At 53.2% G+C, this 26,334-nt stretch overlaps 1 protein-coding gene across 3 annotated transcripts in view; it reads left to right on the top strand.

Annotated features, from left to right (window-relative positions):
• Positions 1-26,083, top strand: part of PDE5A (phosphodiesterase 5A) — a 104,832-nt gene extending 78,749 nt beyond the window's left edge. For all 3 annotated transcript variants that reach the window (XM_066384430.1, XM_066384449.1, XM_066384439.1), the window contains exons 12-21: positions 734-880; positions 2,753-2,878; positions 5,089-5,183; positions 5,817-5,904; positions 12,012-12,112; positions 13,404-13,481; positions 15,293-15,356; positions 17,788-17,862; positions 19,646-19,729; positions 22,106-26,083. In XM_066384430.1, coding sequence (XP_066240527.1) covers positions 734-880; positions 2,753-2,878; positions 5,089-5,183; positions 5,817-5,904; positions 12,012-12,112; positions 13,404-13,481; positions 15,293-15,356; positions 17,788-17,862; positions 19,646-19,729; positions 22,106-22,243 — 996 coding nt within the window. In that variant the 3' untranslated portion in view covers positions 22,244-26,083. The remainder of the gene's footprint in view (positions 1-733; positions 881-2,752; positions 2,879-5,088; positions 5,184-5,816; positions 5,905-12,011; positions 12,113-13,403; positions 13,482-15,292; positions 15,357-17,787; positions 17,863-19,645; positions 19,730-22,105) is intronic.
• Positions 26,084-26,334: the final 251 nt, after the last annotated feature.

Below are 26,334 nucleotides of genomic sequence, written 5' to 3'. Positions count from 1 at the left end.
GGGCTCTGAAGGCATGTCAGCCTTCCATAGGCGGGAACTGCCCTTAAAGGGGCTCCTCACATAAGCAGAGCGAGTGCTCCAGGGGAGAAGCAGGGGTGTGAGGGGTGCCGAAGAGAAGAGCGAGGTGTCTGACGAGACGGCTGGCATTAACTGCCATTAAGTGATTGTCGAGTCCACACCAAGGGTGGGAGGGAAAACACAGACCCCTCAAGGAACAAAACCGGCTTCTCAAGACCCACCCAGGCCACTGAGGCAGGACCCCGAGTCTCCCCAGCAGGAGCCCTAGCAAGTGCTAGAAGCAGGCCTGGCTGAGGGGGGCACATCTGCTCATCTCCCGGGGGTGAGGAAATCCACCTGTTTTTACGTTTCCGTGCCTGGAAAACAGTGGTCTGAGAATTCAACGTAAAACACGGAGAACGTCGTCACTGTCCACTCCCCGAGTGACGCCCACCCCAAAGCCTGGGGCAGTGCAGCATGGTCACGCAGTAGTTATATCTGTGAGCCAGCCTGGGGGGCACAGGGGCCAGTCGGGAGCCTTCGTCCTGCAGCCTGGGCTTGGTCCGGTCCCCAGGCAGCCACCCGTACCCACCCCCTGGCCGCCCAGCTGTGAGGTCGCCAATGTGTTACGTCCAGGAGGAAAAGCAAACCCAGGGCGCTGCCTCCCACTGCGAGGCCAAAGGGCCCGTGCACTGGCTGGCTGTGTGAGTGACTGGACCCCTTCCTCCTCCCCCAGGCCGCAGTTGTGCCATCCGCCCAGACCCTGAGAATCACCGACTTCAGCTTCAGCGACTTTGAGCTGTCGGACCTGGAAACGGCACTATGCACGATTCGGATGTTCACCGACCTTAACCTTGTGCAGAACTTCCAGATGAAACACGAGGTGGGGACATCCTTCCAGCATGCACGTGTGTGTGTGTGTGTGTGTGTGTGTGTGCGCGCGCGCATGCGCGCGCACACACACGCGCACATGCACATGGCACTGTAGGTGTCATGTGTGTGCATAAGTGCCATGTGCACACCTGTGTGAATGTGTGTGCACATGTGTTTGGTATTGCATATCTGTGTGCATGTGTGTCAGAGGAAATTGGTGTTGGGTACGTCAGAGGAAATTGGTGTTGGATGGTAGTGTGAAACATGGACTTTAAGTCTCGCAGTTGCTATACTGTCACCTAATGCACACCAGAGAACTTTAAAGAAAAATGACCATTGTAACAGCATTAGCTGGGCTCCTACCCTGTGCCCAGCACCAGATAGTGGGCGAGAGGAGAGCTGTCCCAACAGTGAGAGCAGGATGCACAAAAGCCTGAGGACGGGGAAGGGGACAGGGGTGGGGGACGCTTTGCAGGGGCGAGGCTGGCGGGGAGAACACCGTCACACAGACCCAGGAAGCTGCCAGAGCACTCTAAGCTCCCTCGACTCAGAGTGCTAATCCCAGTGACTGGGCACGACACTTCACTGCAGGGTTTGGAGCCCATCACAAGGAGGTCCGTGTGTCTTTACTTAAAATTCTCCTAACAAGACAGAACTGCTTCTTCCTGGCCAGCCCCGTTCAGAATGGTTTCGATGAAAGAAGCTGGGCGTGCACGGGGTCAACACGCGCATCCTCCCCGAGAGTGGGGGCCGGGAGGGAGGGGAGAGCGGGGGACATAGGGTTCCCTGCATCAGCCCTCCCTGTGAGCAGACCACAGCACAGGAACAGGAAGGCCTGAGGACAAGGGGAGGGTGCGGGAGCCCCGCCTCCCACCACCCAGCCCCCGGGTCCCCCACGAGCCATGTCCACCAGCAAGAGGAAGCGTGGTTTGACCCATGTCAGCGGCAGCATAGGCGATGGTCAGAGCACCAGCCTGTCCCTGCTGCTGTTCCAGCCCGCAGGGCAGAGCTCTCTGTGTTTGTCCCGGTAACGTGTGTGCAAAACAGCACATATTTGTTATCTTTCCAGAGCCCCAAGAGCAGTGTAAGTCACTGAGAACTGGAAGGAGGCAGACCTGAGTCTGACGCTAAGCCAGACCCAGCCACGCAGAGGGACCTTTGGTCCCCGGGGTTTCACTGAGCACACCGCTCAGAAGGTGAATGAAACCAGCTCTGAGGTTTCTCTCAACAGTCCATCCCTTTTCGTCCCGTATTTAAAATATCTGTGTTTTTTCATATGGACCTCAGGACTTTATTTTGCATGTATCATCTTTTTTCATTACTTCTTGGTAACCAAGTAGTAACTCTGTTGGAAGACTGAAGCATAGTTGAAAAGGGACAGGGGACCAATGACTGCATCAGGACTGGGAGCCCACCTTGAGCACGCCCCGTCACCTTGTCCCCAGGCAGCCCCCAGAGCCTTGCACCAAATACCTTCAAAGACAGATGGAACCCAAGAAGAACTTGGCAGTGATTGCTTGCATTCTACAAAGTGAACTCACACGTGTGTGACTAATTGAACACTCTTAATTGATGACGCGTAGCAGAAAGCTCATCAGGGCCCGCCCTGTGTCCCAATACCTTAGCACTGTGCTGTCTTGCATCTCGTTCAGTGGGTGTGGTGAACGGGGGGGAGGGGAGGGCTGCGGTCACACTCCTCCAGTGTGACGTCTGGCCCCCTCTGACTGTCGCCATCCTCACCTGTGAATGAATGGCTGCACCCTAGCACCTGCCCCAGAGTCGGGAGGCTTAGGTGTGGGGGCTGTGGCCAGTGCCCGGAGCAGAGCGGACGTGTGATGAATGCCAGCAGTAGTTGTAACTGCTTCTGCTCCTTTCCCGAAAGGTTCTCTGCAGGTGGATTCTGAGCGTGAAGAAAAATTACCGGAAGAATGTTGCCTATCATAATTGGAGACACGCTTTTAACACGGCTCAGTGCATGTTCGCGGCCTTGAAAGCCGGCAAAATTCAGGTACTTTTTAGAGCCTCCTATATATCTCAGATACTTTGTGGCTTTGGTAGTAAAACTTAATGGCAGGTTCTTTCAAGTTTTTTGCTTTATGTTTTTAATGTGCCCTCACAATGATTAAGAATAACATTTATTTAGAACTACCTTATGACCCAGCAATCCCTCTACTGGGTATATACCCCAAAACCTCAGAAACTTTGATACGTGAAGACACATGTAGCCCCATGTTCATTGTAGCACTGTTCACAGTGGCCAAGACATGGAAACAGCCAAAAAGCCCTTCAATAGAAGACTGGATAAAGAAGATGTGGCACATATACACTATGGAATACTACTCAGCCATAAGAAATGATGACATCAGATTATTTACAGCAAAATGGTGGGATCTTGATAACATTATAAGGAGTGAAATAAGTAAATCAGAAAAAAACAAGAACTACATGATTCCATACATTGGTGGAACATAAAAATGAGACTAAGAGACATGGACAAGTGTGTGGTGGTTACCAGGGGTGGGGGGAGGGAGGACAGGGGGAGAGTTAGGGGGAGGGGGAGGGGCACAGAGAACTAGATAGAGGGTGGCGAAGGACAATCTGACTTTGGGCGAGGGGTATGCAGCATAATTTAATGACAGGGTAACCTAGACATGTTTTCTTTGAATATATGTACCCTGATTTATTAATGTCATCCCATTACCATTAATAAAAATTTATTTAAAAAAAAAAAAAAAAAAAGAATAAACACAGCAAATAAATTTATGAAATGACATCCAAATTCACTCATAGTTAGATAAATGTAAAGTAAAATAACATTGACAAGCCAGCTTTAGAAATCAAGATTAAAAGAGATGTATAAATTGCAGCGTGAGAAAGTCTGGGAATGAGGCCACCCCTTAATTATCATTTTGGAGGGCAAATTAGGAGTATCTAGCAGAATTTTAAATGCACATACTTGTTGTAATTTCTTTTGGCTGTAAATTTTCAACATTTTCTACTCTCAACATGACCCAAAGGATGTTTATTTCCTGGTATCAGAAATTTTATGAGCAAAGGGACTATTTATTTCCTGCTAAAGTCCAGAAACAGTGTGCAATGTTTTTATGAAATCAATGAATCAATAAGCAAACAATCAACTACAGCATATTTGCATAGCAAGAGTTCAAAACAAATGTCTATTAAATAAATTATGACACCTTAAATGATAAAAAAAAAAAAAAAAAAAAGAATAACATTTATTGCCAGTTACAAAATAAATTATATTTCGATGAAAGAAGGCTAGCATGGCAAGACACTCAGGTTGCTAACCTTTTCCACCTATAGCGTGTATGGCATATTAAAATAAACTTTAAATAATTTCACGTTAAATCTAAATGGTGCTTGGGAAAAGAAATATTTCCTTCAGAGGAAAACTCTCCAGTACATGAGAAAGTTCCACGTTTCTCATGTTCCCATTCAACCTGTTCCATTGTAGAAGTCCTCAAAGCCCAGACCACGCACACGCAGGTCCCGAGCTCCGCGGGGTCTGGAAGTGTCATGAGGATGGAAGCACGGACCATTGTCCTGGCTTTGGTGAAGGAAAACAAAATGCTGACGTCTGTGCAGGTCGGGACAGGTGTTCAATTAACCTGCTGAGAACTCCAGCAGTGCAGAGCTGATACGAGCTTTCTCACTGAGGAAAACAGAGCGCAGACCACACAAATGGCAGCCACTTGGAGATGAGCTGGTGGGGAAGGCTGGCTTTGGGCTGCCTGACGCAACATTCAAGCCAGGTTCTCGTCCCTCGCGCTCTCTTGGTCTTTGTCTTGCGGAGTGTTCACAGTGTCTGAGTCTTCCGGGGCGTGGCCGCTGAGCGCAGAGTCTGCAGGGAACTGCAGGTCAGGGAGGAGACGGGCGTCTGAGCGGATTATGACTGTTGCACAGCCATAGATAGACAGATCGCCAAGAGTGAGGGACATTCTCTGCGGCGGACAGAGGACCGGCTGGGGCATAGCGGCCCTCCCTGCTGAGAGGTGACGTGAGCATTTGTCTTGTGCTGAAGGCAAAGTGTGGCTGTCCCCGGCAGGGCAGGGCCCTCGCGTGGGGTCCTCTGTGCCGGCCAGGCGGTGTGGGTATGTGTAAGGCACCGGGGAAAAGCTGCGAGACGGGACCGCGGTGGTTGAGGGCCCTCACCGGATCTCTCCTCTTTCTCCCTGCATGTCGCATCGGGCCGTGCAGAGCAAGCTGTCGGACCTGGAGGTGCTGGCCCTGCTGGTCGCTACCCTCAGCCACGACCTGGACCACCGTGGCGTGAACAACTCCTACATCCAGCGGTGAGAAGGCATCCACAGCTGAGTGGCACAATCTGTGTTTCTGATCGTAGGGGGCGTTTTGTTTTTGTTTTAAAGCAAAGGCGACAGCAAAATTGCACAGTACAAAATTTCAGTTGGTCGAGGTCCCGTAACCTACTCTGGTTTTATTTAAGGGAAATGAGGGGAAAATCACAAAAAAACAAACAAACAAAAAACCCCAAGGCAAATCCAGTACTGTTCATTGGGAATATTTCTGGTCTGAAGTTGAAAAATATTTATGTTGAGAATCTTATTTCATGAGATAATGAGCAAGAGTTTTAAAGTGAACTTAAGAACTTTGTACAAAACTATACAGAGGAACTCAGAGAAGATAAAATTCCACCCTCACAGGAAAGACAGTAACTCGAGACGTGCTCAGCGCCGTCCTTGGTGCTCAGTGAGCACTCAGGGGATGGGGCTCCGGTCTTGGTGAAGGCACCGTGTGTCCTGTGGGGACTTCGGTCTCTGCGGCTGGACTTGGACTCAAATCCCACCTCTGACACTTTCTGTGCAACCCTGGGCAAGGGCGCTGCCCCTCTCTCTGCACCTCAGGGTTCCGGTCTGTCACTGGCCGTGATCTCTGAGCATTCTCTGTCTTCGGCACGCTGTCTGCAGGAGCGAGCACCCCCTGGCCCAGCTGTACTGCCACTCGACCATGGAGCACCACCACTTCGACCAGTGCCTGATGGTCCTCAACAGTCCGGTGAGCACCCCACGTGGGAGGGGTGTGAGGGAGAGGAGAGCTCCGTAAATTCAGTCCTGCTTTTATGTTTTGGGTTCATGCCCAGGGCCGAAATTCTTTTTTCTTTTTTGGTATTTTTCTGAAGTGAGAAGCGGGGAGGCAGACAGACTCCCGCATGCACCCAACTCGATCCACCCGGCACGCCCACCAGGGGGCGATGCTCTGTCCATCTGGGGTGTTGCTCCGTTGTGGCCAGAGCCATTCTAGCACCTGAGGCAGAGGCCATGGAGCCATCCTCAGCGCCCAGGCCAACTTTGCTCCAATTGAGCCTTGGCTACAGAAGGGGGGGCAAGGGAAGAGACAGATAGAGAGGAAGGAGAGGGGGAAGGGTGGAGAAGCAGATGGGCACTTCTCCTGTGTGCCCTGACCAGGAATCAAACCTGGGACTTCCATAAGCCAGGCCAACATTCTACCACTGAGCCAACCGGCCAGGGCCCAGGGCCAGAATTCTTGAGTGAGCTTCATCCCTTTTCGGATGAGGAAGGCAGAGCCGAAACCCTGAGGTCCCCACGGCCTCGCTTCTCTGGACAACCAGGCCGTCTGGTGCTGCTGGTGAGGGAGGTCGGGTTTCTCATCTCTACATGATGATTCCATATGAATCCGCGTTAGAAACAAGGCTGCAGGATCGTGGCTCTCAGGTCACGCTGCCTTGGGGGGGAGGTTGCGGGGGGGGGGGGTCAAGTTAAGTGGTTGATACAGCTCTCAAGTACCTGTCCTCTGTCTATGGGAGGTTCTGGCCACACACAGGCTGTTCGGGTATGAAGCTATCCCACAGCTTGGTTAAATGAACATTATGCGTGTGAGAAAACATATGGCATGTTGTGCTCAATGTGTCTGTGTTAAGGAAAATAAGATTAAGACACTGCATACCAACAGGTTAGCAATGGCTCTTTTTTTCCTAAAGGGGTACTTTCCTTTTCTTATTCCGGTCAGTTCACTGCTCGCACTGTTGTGTGAGCTGTGACGGCCGTGGTGAACAGCACAAAGCCGGGAATATAGCCTGGAAGTGGTTTACCCACCTGATCATGGTGACCCGTGGGCTGCTTCTCCCGAGTACCAGAGGGAGTCTCAGGGGCGGCCCAGGACCTTCCCGGTCACGGTCTTGAGCCATTTTAGGTCCCAACGCATCACATACGGTTCTCGGTTAGAAGCCCAAACACCCAGTCCTGTCAGACGTCGAGTCTGACCTTGACTTCATGTCAGGTTCTCTCGTCCCTGCCTGGCTCCTTCTGCACCCCCACGCCCCCAGGGCAGGAGGTCAGCCGGGAGACCAGGGGAGAGAGAGGCAAGGAGCCTTCTCTCCAGAGGGGCACTGAGTGCCTCCCTCCCAGTGCCAGGTGGGTGTGTCCACCGAGGTTTTTTTTGCTGGGCGATTTCCTCATCCAGGCTGAGCATCCTCACCAGGGAGCTTTTCCATGGGGTGTGTCCTAATATGTGCGAGCACCGCTGTCCTGTTTATCACTGCCCGGCTCCTTCCTCAGCTCCTGGAAATCTGAAAGGACCTGTCAGGTTTGGTTTTGTTTTTTCTCCTCTCTGTGGTCCTTTGAGAGAAGACAGGATGTCTTCTGACCTGACCCTGGGCCGCCCAAGCTCAAGGACGCAGGCCATCCCGCAGGGTAGCACCCTCTCTGCTGTAGTCCGAGCAGCTGCAGCCGCGTCTGGACTTCAAGCTTTTCCAGACAGGGCTCGGACACAGGTCCTGGAGACAGGCAGGGACCTCCAGCCGGTCACTGCAGGTGGAGGGGGACACAGTCGCACCTCTCCCCCAGCCTCGGTGTGCTCCCCTGGGAGTTACGTCCCCAGTCTAGCAGCCTCCTGATAAATTCCGAATGCGGTCCATCACAGTGAGGCTGCTTCGGCTGAATCCGTTCCTGTGTGTCGGGAGGCGGGATGATGCCCTGAGTGTCGGGAGGCGGGATGATGCCCTGAGTGTCGGGAGGCGGGATGATGCCCTGAGTGTCGGGAGGCGGGATGATGTCCTGAGCGTCCGGAGGCGGGATGATGTCCTGTGCGTCCGGAGGCGGGATGATGCCCTGAGTGTCGGGAGGCGGGATGATGCCCTGTGTGTCGGGAGGCGGGATGATGCCCTGAGTGTCGGGAGGCGGGATGATGCCCTGAGTGTCGGGAGGCGGGATGATGCCCTGTGCGTCCGGAGGCGGGATGATGCCCTGAGTGTCGGGAGGCGGGATGATGCCCTGAGCGTCGGGAGGCGGGATGATGCCCTGAGCGTCCGGAGGCGGGATGATGCCCTGAGCGTCGGGAGGCGGGATGATGTCCTGAGCGTCCGGAGGCGGGATGATGTCCTGTGCGTCCGGAGGCGGGATGATGCCCTGAGTGTCGGGAGGCGGGATGATGCCCTGAGTGTCGGGAGGCGGGATGATGCCCTGTGTGTCGGGAGGCGGGATGATGTCCTGAGTGTCGGGAGGCGGGATGATGTCCTGAGTGTCGGGAGGCGGGATGATGCCCTGAGTGTCGGGAGGCGGGATGATGCCCTGAGTGTCGGGAGGCGGGATGATGCCCTGAGTGTCGGGAGGCGGGATGATGCCCTGAGTGTCGGGAGGCGGGATGATGCCCTGAGTGTCGGGAGGCGGGATGATGCCCTGTGTGTCGGGAGGCGGGATGATGCCCTGAGTGTCGGGAGGCGGGATGATGCCCTGAGTGTCGGGAGGCGGGATGATGTCCTGAGTGTCGGGAGGCGGGATGATGTCCTGTGTGTCGGGAGGCGGGATGATGCCCTGAGTGTCGGGAGGCGGGATGATGCCCTGTGTGTCGGGAGGCGGGATGATGCCCTGAGCGTCGGGAGGCGGGATGATGCCCTGTGTGTCGGGAGGCGGGATGATGCCCTGTGTGTCGGGAGGCGGGATGATGCCCTGTGTGTCGGGAGGCGGGATGATGCCCTGTGTGTCGGGAGGCGGGATGATGCCCTGTGTGTCCGGAGGCGGGATGATGCCCTGTGTGTCCGGAGGCGGGATGATGCCCTGTGTGTCGGGAGGCGGGATGATGCCCTGTGTGTCGGGAGGCGGGATGATGCCCTGTGTGTCGGGAGGCGGGATGATGGCCTGAGTGTCGGGAGGCGGGATGATGCCCTGAGTGTCGGGAGGCGGGATGATGCCCTGAGTGTCGGGAGGCGGGATGATGGCCTGTGTGTCGGGAGGCGGGATGATGCCCTGTGTGTCGGGAGGCGGGATGATGCCCTGAGTGTCGGGAGGCGGGATGATGCCCTGAGTGTCGGGAGGCGGGATGATGCCCTGTGTGTCGGGAGGCGGGATGATGCCCTGAGTGTCGGGAGGCGGGATGATGCCCTGTGTGTCGGGAGGCGGGATGATGCCCTGAGTGTCGGGAGGCGGGATGATGCCCTGAGCGTCGGGAGGCGGGATGATGCCCTGAGCGTCGGGAGGCGGGATGATGCCCTGTGTGTCGGGAGGCGGGATGATGCCCTGAGCGTCGGGAGGCGGGATGATGCCCTGAGTGTCGGGAGGCGGGATGATGCCCTGAGCGTCGGGAGGCGGGATGATGCCCTGTGTGTCGGGAGGCGGGATGATGCCCTGAGTGTCGGGAGGCGGGATGATGCCCTGAGCGTCGGGAGGCGGGATGATGCCCTGTGTGTCGGGAGGCGGGATGATGCCCTGTGTGTCGGGAGGCGGGATGATGCCCTGTGTGTCGGGAGGCGGGATGATGCCCTGTGTGTCGGGAGGCGGGATGATGTCCTGTGTGTCGGGAGGCGGGATGATGCCCTGTGTGTCGGGAGGCGGGATGATGCCCTGTGTGTCGGGAGGCGGGATGATGCCCTGTGTGTCGGGAGGCGGGATGATGTCCTGTGTGTCGGGAGGCGGGATGATGCCCTGAGCGTCGGGAGGCGGGATGATGTCCTGTGCGTCGGGAGGCGGGATGATGTCCTGTGCGTCCGGAGGCGGGATGATGCCCTGAGTGTCGGGAGGCGGGATGATGCCCTGAGCGTCGGGAGGCGGGATGATGTCCTGTGCGTCGGGAGGCGGGATGATGTCCTGTGCGTCCGAAGGCGGGATGATGCCCTGAGCGTCGGGAGGCGGGATGATGCCCTGAGTGTCGGGAGGCGGGATGATGCCCTGAGCGTCGGGAGGCGGGATGATGTCCTGTGCGTCGGGAGGCGGGATGATGTCCTGTGCGTCCGGAGGCGGGATGATGTCCTGAGCGTCCGGAGGCGGGATGATGCCCTGAGTGTCGGGAGGCATGGCGTAGACAGGTTCTCCTGGATGTGACGCCGGAATGACACGAGTTGAGGTTTGACCTTCACACAGAAAGGAAGAGTCATGCACTGGGCTCCTGCCGTACAGCACTTGCCATTCTAACTGAGAGCTTAGAGGATGGACAGGCGCGGGCCCCCGGTGGCCCTGGCTCTGTTCTGCTTTGGGCTCCCGGGGGGTTGAATGAAGCCCCTTCTCAGCAATCCGGTTCCACCTGCACCGTCTCTGGGCCAGCGTTTCCACTCGGTGGTTCTCCTGAGTCTTTCACGTCCTTGGGGGCTCGACCTGCAGATGCCAGCCCGCCTGCCGGCATCGCCCCCAGAGGGACCCGTTTCTGGCCCGGCCTGCGCGCTGGTTACACAGCTACATCACAGGCTTCCAGTGCTTTGCCCTCAACACTGCTTTTCCCATAAACCAGGCTATTTTTAGTGTGTGGTTTCTCAGAACTGAGACTTTTCAGGAATGTATATGTCCTGTTATAGCGGAAACATCTGTCCTTTCTTTGGGATTTACTATCCGTGTGCTTTGGGTGAAATTTTCATTTTAATAATCCTATTTGCTTTTTGTTAAAGAGAGAATACAATGAGTTCTTCCAAAAGTCACGACAATATTCCTACCATAGCTGCTACTGCTGTTAGATAACGTAATTTACACCATTTATTTTTTTCTTAACATACGAGGGCTCTGGTGGTCTATGTGGCCGATCTCACATGAGCCCCATCTATATATTCTGTCCCTGGAAGCCCAATATACAGGCATTTGCAGCTTTTGCTTTAGGAAGGGAAAATAAAAATATAACACCAAAAGACACTTCCATTCCCCCTTGAAATAGTCTTATTTTATAATAAATGAAAACATCAGAGATATTTTCTGAATAGTTTTGTTTGGCCCAGAATCTAAAATGACTTAACATTTGACACTAATGTCTCCTGTGGAAATCACAGATTCAGTCAGTCAGACAGATGCCCGATTTCTGCATCCGGTCACTATCCTCTAAGCGCAGGTGTTGGGCCCGGCCCAGCACACAGGTAGTGCTCCTGTCTTCAGAACTACCCACTGCGTCCAGACCCCAGTCCCGGCCTCTGGGTTCTCTTCAGTCCTCGGATTTAGGAAGCCCATCTGCTGCAGTATTAGAGACGTTGAGTGTATTCTGAGCACCCAGGTGTGTTTTACCTACTCAAGATTAGAGGGGTGTACTTTAAACTGCAGGCAAGAAATACAGAAGCATTATGTCATGAGCACATGGTTATGCCACCTTTTAAATGATCCTGACTGGTGTTTTGAACCATGCTTGCATTACCCCGTGAAGCCCAGTGGGGGCTCAGGCCCCAGACCCGTCTGCATGGGCGTGTTCCTCCGGGATACACACTACGCTCAGTGTTAAGCTAAAATGATGTCGTGTGCACCACAGTGCCATTGGAATCAGTGCAGAAGCCACAGAGAAATGATTTCTTAGTAATCGGTGGTTTAAATGTTTCACCACTCCATTCTTCAGTAACGTGGTGTGGATTTTTCACAATTCCACTTGCAGCTAGAACGCAGAGATGAACCCACTCTGTGGCTGCCCCGTGCAAGCAGCAGCCTGGACGGTGCCCAGGGTTAGCGCTGGCAGAGACGCACAGGCCGGCAGATGCATGGCTGGGAAGCTGCGTCTTCTTACCTGACAGGGCGTGGGAGCAGAAGGGAGATGCGTTTCAGGGACCCAGCGCAAGCCAGCGGGTGCCCCCGCAGCCTGTGCTCAGAGCCCCAGGCAGGGGCTCCAGCTCTGTGACTGCACCGGTCATGTGTTCTGGTCAGCAGCTCCTCCCGGTGTGGGACTGACGGCGGTTTTCTTTCTCTGTGAAGGGGAACCAGATCCTCAGTGGTCTCTCCATCGAAGAGTACAAGACCACGCTGAAAATAGTCAAGCAGGCGATCCTGGCGACCGACCTAGCCCTGTACATGAAGTAAGTACCAAGAGCTGCCCTGAGATCAGCTGGCCGGGGAAGGGCTGGCACGGTGTCCACCTCCTCACGTCCACGTCGGGGAAGGCTCAGGTGGACCATAAGGGCGGGTGCCCTGGCAGAGCTGTTCCTCAGACTGGGCACGCCTCCTTCCAGGAAGAGATGCGGCACGTTGAGGTCACTGACTCAGAACATAAGAGTATGCGTTCGAGTGCGGCACACACGTGCAAGCTGTGGGCAGGCTGCAGTCTGCACGTGAGACTGAGGTCTCCGTGGCATGTGGCCATGAGGAGAGCGGGCGGCCACGCACACGGGATGTCCCTGGAACACAGAGGCCTCTCTGTCTCCGTACAGAGAGTCACACCTGTGCTCTTAGCCAATTACAAGACGTAGAAGCGACCCGAGCGAGCACGCAGGGCGCGTGCCCGGGGCCAGAGCTGAACGTCAGGAGGCAGCTGCCCCAGACGTCTCCACTGCTTTGAATCTCGGAGCACTTTAAAGTCAAGTAGGGTCATAGGACATTGAATAAATTTCAGTGATTCAAAAGGATTGCCAAATAAAGCCAATCAAATTACCAAGGATTTGAAAAATACCAGTAACCAGAAAGCCTTCCCAACCCTCCCGGGCCACACGAATCTCTCCCGTGGATCCTCCGGAAACCTGCGTCTCCTCGCTGGTACCGAGGTACCTGCCATCCATTTTGTCACTTAGGTGACCCTGTTTTCCTGGCGTCTCTGGTGCCCTGTGACTTCCCGAGACGCTAACAGTGGTGGGCATGTAAGAGGTGCCTGCAGCACGCCCTGTACACACACAATTCCGATGTTCTTGGCATTTCTCTGCTTCAGAAGCACGTCACAGCTTTGTACGGAGGGAGAGCGATGGTCAGGACCTTTTATTCTTTTGACCCTATTTCATAACACACAAGAGTTATAGGAAACAAGGCTGAAACCTATAGACCCTGTAATGCCATACAGTTAAAATTCCTTCTTGGCCTCACGGGCCTCACCCCTGTTGTTTTGTCGTCCTGAAATCGTGTTTGAGAGCTGAGATGACACCTGCTGGTGATCTGTGTGAGGTGCGGTTCTGTCACCCAGAGACAACAGGACGGGGGAGAAGGGAGGCATTCACGATTTTTGAATGGTGATTTTTATGTTGAGTTCTAAGACGAGTGAAAAAAAAAACCCATTGATCTTTTCCCACCTAAAACTGAGTCCATATTTCTTTGTGGACAAAGGGGTAAGACGAGAGCCCGGGGAACTCCTCATAACACCAAATATTTTGCTTTATTTTCAAGGAGGCGAGGAGAATTTTTTGAACTTATAAGAAAAAAACAGTTCAATTTAGAAGACCCTCACCAGAAGGAGCTGTTTCTGTAAGTAGCCTTCCTCTCCCTAGCGCTCGAGTCCGCTCCCCGGTTAATTCTATCATGGTCAGATCGTATTGCGATCGTTAGCTGCGCCGTGACAGTGTCAGATGCAGGCCAGGATTTCCCAGCGGCGCGCAAAGTGCTGAACGTGAACATTTGGTAGAAGAAGAAAGGCACTTGCAAACTGAGGTGAACAAATCGTTCCTTTGTTCTGGAAAGAGCAGTTAAATGGTGGAGCGTCGGAAATGGCCCCCGGTCCCCACGTTCCTGTCCCCAGCTCTCGGGGATGAAAGAGCTGCACATGGTGCCCTGAAGACTGGGGGTGCCAGTCTGGCCGTGAGGCACCTCCTGCCCTTGAACGACGCTGGCAGAGTCACACGGTGAGGACGGGGCATGTCCAGACGTGTTCTTCCTCACCCAGGCCCCGGCCAGCCCCTCTGGCTCTGAATACCACCCCTTGTCTGGTACCCCGACTGTCTTTGTGGAGCAAGAATGGTACCAGTGAGAAAGAACCAAGAGTCAATAGTAAGACACAGCGATGCTTAGGGCGGCGCGTTTCTTGAAATAGACTGTCAGTACGTGACGCGAAGGTGCCAATTATGAGGCAGCGATGCACAGACGCCCTGCCGTCTGTCATGGGGCCGTGCTGTGCTCGACAGTCCCGGCCTGGTGCTCGGCACACTGGCTTAAAGAACCGCAGAGCAGCTGCCGTGCCCAGCACAGAGTGACGAGCTTTTCTCATCGCAGAATTGAAGCCGGGCACAGCGCCATGCCCTTGCCTCTGCTCCCCTCCCGCAACTATGACCACAGAGCTCCCGCGGGTCACTCACTGTCCCTCCCGCACTCTCACGGTGCTGGCCAGACTGCAGTGCCTAAGAGAGTGCGGGTTTCTATCGGGAAGGCTGTTACTGGCAAGTCCTGAGCTCCTCCGGAAAGGGGGTCTCGGGTGGGATCGAACGCTCTTCAGGGCGCCCCTTTGTAGCAAGAGCGTTGGTATAAGAGACATGAACAGTGGCAGAAAGCCCTTTTCCGCGTGGCCTCACGTCATTAGGAAGAAGGTCCTCTCAGGTTGGGTTTCCCCAGAGGGACAGAGGACGCAGCCCTTTGCCTGTGTGGTTCTGTATCGCGAGCGATGACCGTTTGCCTGTTCCTTCCAGCCGAGGGAAAGGGCTCAGCGGCAGGTATCTGCATCGGGCCTGGGAACACCCGGTGCTGTTGAGGGCAGAAGCCACAGTGCTGAGTTCCGGGGTACCTGGTTCCGGAGCCCCGAGCCCACTATGGTCTCTTCCTCAACAAGGGAAGGACTGAGGGCTCTGCCCTCTCGGTCCTCAGACACTGTTTAATCGTTCCAAGTCCCCACCCATGTGAGTGAGTTAGGGGGACCCCCCGCAAGTCTGGCTCTCACAGGCCTCTGACCAGCAGGCCATGCTGCCGTCTGCTGGTTAACCATCAGTGATCGCTGTGTTCTCATCAGACGACCCCTGAGAACGGGACACCAAAGGGAAGCACAAATAATAACAACAGCCCAGTTTTGCCCAAAAGGTTAATAATTTCCCCCCTTTTGCTGCCGAGGGCTGACGGAGGCCGTCTGAGGGCGGATCCCGGCATTTCGCCAGTAATGGAAACAGTGACCCTTGGAAAGCATGGGGTCAGTCACATGTCTGTATATGTTCTGTTTCTGTTGCCTTAGTCTTTACAGAGTGCCGTCCCCATAGGTGAGAGGGCTTGAATTTAGCTTCTGTTCTAGTAACGACTTACTGAGAGCGACATTCTCACCAGAGCCAACGGGGCTGTTGGGCTTCTTTGTCCCTGAACAGAGCGATGCTGATGACGGCCTGCGACCTGTCCGCGATTACGAAACCCTGGCCCATCCAACAACGGGTATGTCGCTCGGTGACGGTACGAGTCTTTACTCTCACAGGGAGCTTCTGGAGTGTATGTGGGACCTGTTATCTAATTTTTTAGTAGTATCAAAAGCAGGTAATTGGACAGGAACAAGTTTTCTTTTGTAGAAGATCATTAGCACCTAACGCTCTGTGTAAGCGTATTAAGAAAGAGGGCACCTGTGTTATTAACATGGCAAAGCCCGAGCGGTTGGTCAGTTTTCCTTTGGTAAGCGCTGCTCCTGGCTCACTTGGAGATGTTCTGGGCACATCCCTTTAATAATGGGACAGGGAAGAACTTGTATTTTCATGTGTCCTTTCTTTCTTCCCAATCATTCCCTAAAAAGATAGAGTAGTGAGGTTGTAGTACAGGCACAATAAAAGCAATTCTGTGAAGCCTCTAGAATCAAAATGGTTTGGTGTGGGTGATGGACCAGCGGAAGTCAAGAAGACACTGGAGACTGCATAGAACGCTTAGTGAGTAAAGACAGCATCTGAAACAGCTGGGCAGACAGATTTTAACTCAATCGTTGGGACGCTTTCCCCTTCTCCACCACCAGGGGGCAGAAGACAAAATCAGCTCTACTTGGCAAACTCAAATTCCCAATGGAGCAGGGGGGGTTCGGTGCAGAGGATTGAACCAGCCAGATACTAAATAAAAACATGAGTGGGTTCTTCTAACAACGCAGCGTTTATAATTATTTCTATAATTATAAGATAAAACTGAACCTTTGCCCTGACAAAGCCTTGGGAGTGAAAGGACACACAGCTGATCTGGGCTGTGACACCACGCTGGGACGGACCGTTTCATTCCCAGTGACGCTAACACACTCCTGGGACCGTGTCTCTCTCCTGGGATGGGCCTTGACCACAAAAAGAGTGAGCCGGAAAAGCCCCTAGGATTGTTTTCAGTGACCGAGTACGGGGGTGGGGGGGTGGGGGGGTGGGGGGGGGTGCTGTCTAGATCGTCAGTTACCTGCAGTGGGCGACGAGGGGTGAGAGCAGGCAGGAAGGATGCTGGGGTTGTTGAGAAAGGGCTGTGAGCGTGAGTGAGGATACAGGTCTGCCGTGGGCGTGGTCAGGCAGAAGTCCTTCCTGCCGTCCTGGCCCTGAATCTGAAATAGGGTGTGAGCGGGTGCTGTGCCCCAGCTGCGTCCCCTCGGGGACTCAACATCATGATCAAAGATCAAGGGGGTGATGGACACACCTAATACCCGACTGAGGTTTAAAACACCTCCAGGTGAAGGAGGGCGGGCCCCACAAAGACATGGCGGACAGCAGTTCTGTAGCCGGAAACGCACCAGGGGAGCCCAGGACAGCTTGTCACGGACAGCGAGGAGGCGGTGACGACTGGGAGGGGGGTCGGGGCAGGACAGAGGAACCCACTGAATACTCCCCATTGCCCAAAATGGAAGAGTCTGGGCATCAGTAGGGATCGAAATACATTACATGCATTACAACTGAAGAGTTCAAAGGAGTCATCAGGAGACGAAAGCAAAACCTTCCCTGGTCATCATTGGTGGATGCTTTGGTGGTGAAACAAGTTATTTTATTTTAATGGTAAGTAAAATTAGATCAAGCCTTTCTCCTTTTCAATTACCAGTTGTACACCCACCCACGTAGGGCACTTTTTCTTTATTGTATTGCAGCTAATAAAGGAAAAAGCAATAACTGATTGCTTGAATGTCAGCTTTGCAGCCCCTAAGTAACTGAATCTAGGCAGAGACCATGCACAGTTGCTAACATCACAGAGAGTCAGCCAGGCATTAGACAGACAGCCCTGGTCAGAAGCACACAGCACTGTTTATATAAATTAAAATGGAAAAAAAAAAATCCCTGTTTCAGCCTAATCAAGCCTCCAGACTACATTACCAGGGCCTGGAAATGAAGGGCCCAGAGACATAAAACAACACAGGGCTGGGGGGCTCAGCCAAATCTAGACAGGGACAGCAGATGGACAACCCAGTGTATTCAACAAGAACCGACCGCAGACCATAGAAGGAAAATTGAGAGAGAAAGAGAGAAGAGGATCCCGCTGATCAATAAAAAAACTTGCCAGGCCTCCGCGCCCATCACGGTGTGCCCAACCCGTGTCCTTCCCGGCACTGGTGTTACCAGAGCACGGTCCCTCCCTGATTGTGCACACAGACAGGCTCCCTCCACTTTCTTGTCCACTAAGTGCGGATGCTGAGATGACACCTTACCACCTTCTGCATAGTGACAGATTATAGACTCCAGCCGGCGTGATGAGGCGCACGTCTAAAGCCAACAAGACATAATTTCACTCACTCCTTATTCCTGCGTCATTCTGATTTTATGGGAGCGTTTGAAAGCTACAGATTAGACAGATTTTTGTATCTTCATTCAAACTCTCCTTTGCAGGGAGACATGCTCCAAACTGCCAGAACTTGACCTGTTGTTTGTTGCAGATAGCAGAGCTGGTGGCCACTGAGTTCTTTGACCAGGGAGACAAAGAGAGGAGAGAGCTCAACATAGAGCCTGCGGTGAGCATGAGGCTCGGTGGGTGGGACTGTGCAGATACTTATCCAAAAGTTTTTTTTGTTTTTTTAATTGTAAACTTTACGTGTCACTGAGATCTTCCCTTAGGAACACAATTTCTTCTCATTTTTATTTTTCTTTATATTAAATTATACATTTTTGTAATTTGCTTTTTCTTTTCTATTTTTTTTTTCTTTATTAAGTGACAGGCAGGGAGACGGAGAGACAGATTCTCGCCTATGTCCTGAACAGGAGCCACTTCGCAAGCCCTCTACCTGGGCGATGCTCTGTCTATCTGGGGCCACTACTCCGTTGCTCAGCAACTGAGCTATTTTAGTGCCTGAGGCAAAGCTATGGAGCCATCCTCAGCGCCTGAGGTCAACTTTGCTTGAACCATTTGAGCCATGGCTGTGGGAGGGGGCAGAGGAGAGAGAGAAGGAAGAGGGGAGGGATGGAGAAGCAGATGGTCACTTCCTCTGTGTACCGTGACCGAGCGAGAATCAAACCCAGGACATCTACACACTGGGCCAATGCTCTACCACTGAGCCAACTGGCTAGGACAATAATTTGCTTTTCTCATTTAAATTTCATGAGTCACTTTTCATTCTAACAGAGACCTTCGACATGTTATTCATGGTGGTTACATAAAAGAGATGTATCTATAATGTGCCCACTTCCTCTGGTGTAACATTTGCAACGTTCACTGTTCTAAACAGTGCCGTGATGAAAATCTATGTTGCTAAATGTTTTCATCATCTTTTGGGGATAAAGTCCCAGGACTGCTGTGTTGGAAGACATACAGATTTTGAAGTATTTGCTTGTTTGTTTGTTTATACATATTACCTTTTACATAGAGTGTGGATCTCAAATACAACAGAAAGATTCCTCGTAAACCATTTCTATCTTTTGGAATGAGTTTCTCTTGAAAATGAAGCGTGTGTGTGTGTGCGTGTGTGTGTGTGTGTGTATTATATATATATTTTTTTGGTTTGTTCAAATGACCGTTTCTTGAGCTCATATTAAACAGGGCATGGTGAAGAGAGGCCCCTGCTCTGGGGGCAGTTCCACCCCTCTGCTCTTTGTCCTCAGCTGGGGACATCCTGAGTTTCTCACAGTTGTTCAGTCTTCTGTGGATGCCCAGAATCTTTGTAGAAAGCGGTAAGGCAGAGGGATGGTGATAGCGAAAAGAGAAGTCACTTGACGTTAAACGAGCTCTGAGACAGACTCGTTGCTTCCTGTGACGGTGCCAGGCTCCTTTGGGGCTCTGGTCATGAATTCCTGACATCTTCACTCAAAATGCTCTGTGTGAACTGGACTGTCATCAGCTGTAGCCGCAGCTCTCTCTTTCACAGGGGGGAGGGTGTCTGACTCCACAACGGAAGACAATTCAGAGCGTGTGTGTGTTCTCCTGATACACATCCGTGGTTGAGTCTACATCAGCAATGAACCGTAGGCCAACAGTTGACTGTAGGCCAGTGGTGGGTTTTAGGCCAGGTCACTAAATGAACTTGAGGTCAGGGGTCAGCTCTAAGTCAGTGAGGAGTTCTGGGTGTTATGGGGAACATCACAGCCAGGACAAACAAAGCCGAAGACAAGGCACGTTCACTCCCTGAACGCGGTCCTAGTGGGCAGTGCCGGAGGCCACTAGCCAAGGTCAGGAGGCTGGCGAGAATGTAGCAGGCTTTCCTCGGCTGGCCCAGCGGCCCCTTTCTAGCCAATGGATGCTGTGTTCTTTTTGTGACTACAGATCAGTGACTGTCTCTTCTGTCCCTGTGTTTGTGTTTCCAGGACCTCATGAACAGAGAGAAGAAAAACAAAATCCCCAGCATGCAGGTGGGCTTCATAGACGCCATCTGCCTGCAGCTGTACGAGGTAATTCCGTGAGAACTGCCAGCCTCGCCCAATGCGGACTGGCGTGAACTGAAACTGTGGCTCCACGGAGGCTGGCATGGGGCTTCTATTTCACTGTTCTTGCCGCCGTCGGCAGTGAATGGGGAATGCATTTTATATATATTTACAATACAATCTCTCAAAAACTTTAATCTGCCCTGGCCTGTTGGCTCAGCGGTAGAGCGTCGGCCTAGTGTGCGGAGGACCTGGGTTCGATTCCCGGCCAGGGCACACAGGAGAAGCGCCCATTTGCTTCACCCCTCCGCCGTGCTTTCCTCTCTGTCTCTCTCTTCCCCTCCCGCAGCCAAGGCTCCATTGGAGCAAAGATGGCCCGGGCGCTGGGGATGGCTCTGTGGCCTCTGCCTCAGGCACTGGAGTGGCTCTGGTCGCAACATGGCGACGCCCAGGATGGGCAGAGCATCGCCCCCTGGTGGGCAGAGCGTCGCCCCCTGGTGGGCGTGCCGGGTGGATCCCGGTCGGGCGCATGCGGGAGTCTGTCTGACTGTCTCTCCCTGTTTCCAGCTCCAGAAAAATGGAAAAAAAAAAACAAAACTTTAATCTACCAGAGTACAATTGTCTGTGGAGCGTCCACGGCGTGCTGGGCTCTAAGCCGGCACAGGGACACTCGGAGCAAGGAGCCAGGATTACGAGAAGCTGTACTGGGCAGGCTCTAGGTCTGCGCATTCCCATTCAGTGTCAGTTTTGGCCTCTATAAAGATGACCAATTACCCAGCTCTTTCTCAGGGTACAGTGTAGCTTTGGTATTGTTGACACATTTTTATGAGAATCGATCAAAAGGAGGAGGCTGGAAGAATACTGCAAGTTCCCATTCCCATGCATCTGCTGGCAAGGGATCCCTCCCCTGACAAAACAAAACAGAACATCTCGTGTGCCAGTTGAGATAGATGTGTATCCCCAAGTCCAGAAAACAGATGTTGTCCCTATCTTTAGAAGTTGGGACGGGAGACTGTCTCAGGTTGCATCTGGGAAAGGAGCTGGTAGCCTGGCGCTGTCCTAGAGAGTAGAGGCCACAGGGAACCCTGGGGTCCTGCGATGCAATCATGGCCAGAGGCAGTAACTTGAGTCTGTGAAGGTCATCTCCCTGGATGCTGGGACATGGGCCCCAGTCAAGCGGGGTCATGACGAGCCCGTTCTCTCCCGAGTCCAGAGGTTCAGAAGAATTTCTCAATGTGGCGGGGGTGGGGAGGGGGTGGGGGGGGGTGGGGAGAGGGTGGGGGGGCAGCAGGGAAAAGTGGATGGAGCACCGCGCAGACACCTGTGTTGTCTCCCACTGTGGCTGGGTCCACTAGTCCGCTCCTCTGCGCAGGCGGGCTCGGAGCACGGCTTCTAGCACGCGAGGTTCTCCTTGTCCTGCGGCAGGCCCTTTCCTCCGCAGAGTGAGGTCCTCAGTTCAGGGTACTGACGTGCCGGCATCTCGTTCTTTCCCCGTGCCCGTAAATACGGCCCAATACCAGCCAGATCTCCCACGATGCAGGCTCCTTCTGCACGTGTGCGCACAGGGAGCTCACTTCAATCACTCTGCCCTTAAACTCTGGGCACACGGAGCGGTACATGTACATTATTTTTTTTTTTTACGGAAGGATGCTCATTAAATCAGAGAACGCGGAGAAGCAAACAGAAAAAGTGATTTTTGAGCCCACGACTCAGAGACGAGTCTGTTAACCTACTGGTGTATGCGCGCTGTGACGTTTTCCCATCTGTCCATTTAACAAAACTGCTTGGTGCAACTCACAGTGTATATGATAACGTCCATCTTTCTGTGTCAGAGGTCCTTCTGGGACAGCAACAAAGACTGTAGACTAGGACACAGATTCCCTAACCCTGTCGCTGCATCTCTACTGTTAAGAACCCGGTGGCGGACATCCTTTCATCTGAATGTTAGGCACTGCGGTTCTACATATAAATATAATACCGCGGAGGGATACAGGTGACTCTCCGTCCCGTTCTTGGAGAGAAACTGATTGAAGTCCCTGGTGTGAAACCACTTTCTGGAAAGACACACCAAAACCCAGCTGACCCCGTAGAGTCGCACTTGGGGGTGGGGGGTGTCTGCACCACATAAGGGCACCGCGGACTGTTCCCCCGCCACCGGGCTCCCCCAGGGCCATCTCCCTAGCGCGGCGCTGTCATTCTGGAATGCATGTGATTGCTCTGTGTCTCGGAGTGGACTCACTCCGAAGTGGACCCGCGTGTGATCACGGAGCTTGTGAAGGCCCGGCCCAGGGTCCTGCCCGGGATGAGTGTGGGTGGAGACGGGGACCCTGGCACAGCTTGGGGACAGGGCTCCTGCCTGGGCGGGCGTCCCAGTGGCTGACTGCTTTCTCTCGCCTCCTGCAGGCCCTGACCCACATCTCACAGGACTGCTTCCCTCTGCTTGCCGGCTGCCGGAACAACAGGCAGAAGTGGCAGGCCCTGGCCGAGCAGCAGGAGAAGACGCTGGTGAACGGGGACAGCGGCCAGGCCCAGCGGAGCTGACGGCCTGCTGGGGGGTGCTGGTGCCCGCGGACCATGACCGCGGTCTGGTCCGCGGGTGCCCTGCCTCACTGGACACTGGAAGGCTGGAAGTGCCCTTCCCACTGCTGTATTGGTATTTTTGCACAGCTTCTGACAGCACCGCGGGAATGGTCTCTGGGGGACAATTCCGTGTCTCTGTGTTTTGCGCCACTGAGCTGAGGGCGGGCGATGCCGGCTCTCGGCAGGCGACCACGCCCCTGCGTGCGGGGCTCGGGGTGCTGGAAGGGTGAGCTGCCCTCTTGCACTCGGGTTGCTTGGTTTTGCTTGGGAATTTTATATGATGAATTCTGTGGTTTGGGAATTGCCAGTATTTCAAGAATGTCTGGGATCTTTTCTTTCTCAAAGATAGGCTAGGAGCAGATTGAATGTATTCTGTGACACTTAAAACCTCCGTAGGGTAGAGAGAAATCGTGGGCTGCTAAGGGAAAGGGTATTGATGATCAGGGGTCTCACTGAGTGTTGGGTGTGGTCCGGAAGTGGAGCCCCAGTCAGTTCTGCTCCTTCTCTGTGTAACTTCATCCTTCATCTTACAAACCACAGTTGATAAGTGGACAGTTGACATCTGAATGGAAAATGGAGAAAAACGTGGTGATTGGAGCCCAGGCCTGACAGTGACCCGTGACTGTAGATAAGTCAGTGCAGCCGAAGGCCATCTGTGACGTTGGGTTGGCAGTTAAACCGACCCAATGCGGTAGGGTAAGAAACAGGCCAGAGAAAATTTAGCAGGATTGACTAATTGAGAACATGCCTAATTTTGGTTGAAAGGACTGGTCCACCTGGAATCACAGAAATTTGGGTATGTGCCTTATACATACACACGGGCCTTGGCTTGCCAACAGTGGCATGTACTTCTCGTAGCCACTTGTCTTAGAATGTGAGCCCCTGCGAGGGGCAGTCCACTAGCACACGTGTTCCTGAACACATCTGTTCAGTGATAGAGGAGCAGTTAGGGCTCAGGCGGCTGCTTCCAGGAAGGAAAGCCCCCAGGGATGTGGACAGAGAATAGGAAGACAGGTATTTGATTTGTGAACCCCTCCTGCCCTCCCCCCCCCCAAATGTTTCTGAGTTTCTTGCAGCGACTTGGATACAGTAATGCGGCATTCTCAAAGACTCCTCACTGAAACGTGTTTTCCATTTGTATCCTTTTTCTCTAAACTGCCTAAAACTCAATGTGTTTGCTAACGTTTTTAAAGTGTGTATATGTATCTTGAAATGTTTATTCTTATCATTCAGGTAAAAAGTAATAATAAGGCAAAATAAATCATGTGGCCTTTACTCTGTGGTGGTAACGGCAGGTCTAGAGAGTTACTGACTGTGTCATTGCTGGGTGTGTTCTTGTTGCGAAACTTGTATTTTCCAGATGTTGTTTTATCCTGTGTCATGCAGAGACCTGTCAGACTGCCTCTCGGTGGCTGGCCCTGGTGTGTAAAGTACAGGCTGTCATGACGATGACTTGTCCCCTGCTGGTGTCCACCTGGGTAGGCACATGTGCTTCCTCAGTGCAGAACACCGTGTCCAGAGTGGCAGTCTTGAACAAGCGGTCTTTCTGTCGCACGTTGTGACGTACACTGAAGTCTGTAGTCACGGGCTGCCGTGGTTTGTTTTGACCCCTCTGGTACATGTTACCGAGATTTTAGAAGACATCGTAGACGATGTGTGGAGGGTGTGTGTGTGTGTGTGTGTGTGTGTGTGTGTGTCTTTTTAATAAGCAAAAAGATGTTATTTAGATGAGAAATTTGTTTGGTTTACCTTTAGATAGATTTTTACTGTTTTAGAAATTAGAAGTTAGGCAATGTCACACCTATTTTAGCTCAGAGAGGAGAATGGCATTTCTTTAGGACTAGTCCATTGGTTCCAATAATTTTAATTTTCTTGAAAATCATTCCATGCATCAATTAATGTCTGGTATGTGGGCACAAATCAAAGTTTTTATTCTTGTGTGAATATTTCCTTCCCGATATCTCCTTAAATTGGAAATACATATGTACAGGGCACTCTACAGTTCATACGGAAAATTATACAGTAGTGAATAACAACATACAAGAATAATCTGCGTGTTCACAGTTGCAGACCCCTGTTCCCCCATGTGCAGTCTTCTGCACCCCCTGCACTGTTACCCATCACCAGCAGGACGGTGTCTATTCCAGATTCATGGAGTTTGTTTTTGTTTGTTTTAACTGAGGAATGTTGTACCATTTCATTTCAATTTTCAGCCCACCAAGGCCCCACGTTTTACTGGGTGGAAGATGTCCGTGGAATTGCCCGGCCTTGTAGCTTTCAGAGCCGTGGCCTCTGCCATTCCCAGTCCTGTGTGAACTTGAGAAGGTCACGACCTCTGTGCGCCCAGACCAGCCGAAGGCATTCTGTTTGGGCAGAGCCCCTATCTCCACGGAGAAGGTCACAGAAGGCAGCAACTCTGTGAGCCCCGACGGGCCCCGGAGAACACTGTCGGCATGGGCGCAGGGCCACGGTCCACGGTGAGCAAACCCTACGTGCCACCTTGTAGGCTGAGCCCCTGGTACTGAAAGAACAGTGACCACATCACCGGGCGACTCGCGCAGACCACCAGTGAGTGCCCGGCCGCCAAGTACAAGCCCTGCTGGCAATGCTGGTACCATCAAGCTCTTACCGGAGGTAACAAGCCACGAAGGGAGCATGGAGATGTGCGGGCCATGGTGGAATCTGGGAGGAAACGGGTTGCAGGTGCGTCCTCGCCTCACTCACGGTGAAGTGCCTTTATTTTCAGCACCGAGCTCACTCATGTGTCCACCCAGCCTCCGCTTCTCTCTGGTCCTACCCCTAAAATGTCATCAGCAGCACTGCTGTGCTGTGTGTCCACACGAGGGGAGGGACAGGTGCTACTGCTGTCCTGTCCTGGGAGCAGCTCTGGTGACAGGGTGATGTCCTGTCCCTGCCGTCTCAGACCTGCCTCGAGCTGCTGTGTCCCCGCGTGTGCCAGGCAGACACTGCAACCACTGCCGGGGGCCCCACACCTCCTGGGCAGAGCTGGGAGCATGCCCAGCTCAGTCCGGAGCCTGCCGGTCTCCTGTGAGGACAGAGGACACAGTACGTCACTCTGTCTCGCCTGTCACGTGTGTATTCCACGGTTTCCAAGGACCTCCCGACCTGGACCCTATTACTGTCAGTGCCCACCCTGTCTTCTTGAGAGCATGCGTCATGTGGGCCATTAGGAGCATGCGGACCGCCGGTGTAAGGGGTCACGCCTTGCCTTGGGAGCACTGCTTCCCACATGCCAGCTGGGGAGGGTCCTTAGACTGTGCGCGTCAGCGCGCCATCCTGGGCCCCCTTGCGCCCTCGCGGGGAGCGAGGAAGGAAGGACTGAAGCTCACATTGCCCATCCGTGTACTTCTCAAGAGCCTGTGTAACCATGTCTGAATGGATGCTGTTGACTGTGATGTAAATAGTTGAAAATGTAAGTTTCCATAATGGTTAAGAAGAGGAAAGCTTATGAGTCATCACTAGCCACTATTTATATCTCTGCATTCTTATACCTTTTCAATACATTTGAACAGATAGTTTCTGGCACTATTTTTGTACAAACATGAAGGAAGGAGTTACTTTGCATATGTTTAGCTCTCAGTCATTCTAAATGACCATGAATGGTGACTTCGTGTTTCTCCGCCCCACCCTCACCCTAGAAGCGTTTCAGAGACGAGCCACGTGGACAGGCCACAGCCGCCAAGCGGCGGTCAAGGTGGTTTCCCACTGTGCGAACTCTTCACCCACCAGCTGTGTCCTCGTGTCACCGTGCTCTGTAAAAATAAAAAGGCAAGCGGACAACCAGGTACAAGTGTGAGTGGTCATTTGTGGGCGTTGAATGTCAGGCAGAGAGCACACGGGTCTGACAAATTGGGCGACTTCACGCCAAGCTGACCTGTGGTCCTGTTAGCTGGAAAATGTCCGCTCCTTAGCCGAGACACCTCTCAGGGACAGGCTTCTTTTCATCGTACCCTTTGCTGCCAGTCGGAGAACAACACTTCCCACGTGCTTCGCCTGAAGATCCCAGCGAGGCTGTGGCAGGCGGGCACTAC

This window comes from Saccopteryx leptura, chromosome 1 (assembly GCF_036850995.1).
Source record: "Saccopteryx leptura isolate mSacLep1 chromosome 1, mSacLep1_pri_phased_curated, whole genome shotgun sequence".
Lineage (NCBI taxonomy): Eukaryota > Metazoa > Chordata > Mammalia > Chiroptera > Emballonuridae > Saccopteryx > Saccopteryx leptura.
This window is presented reverse-complemented; position numbering and strand designations above follow the sequence as displayed.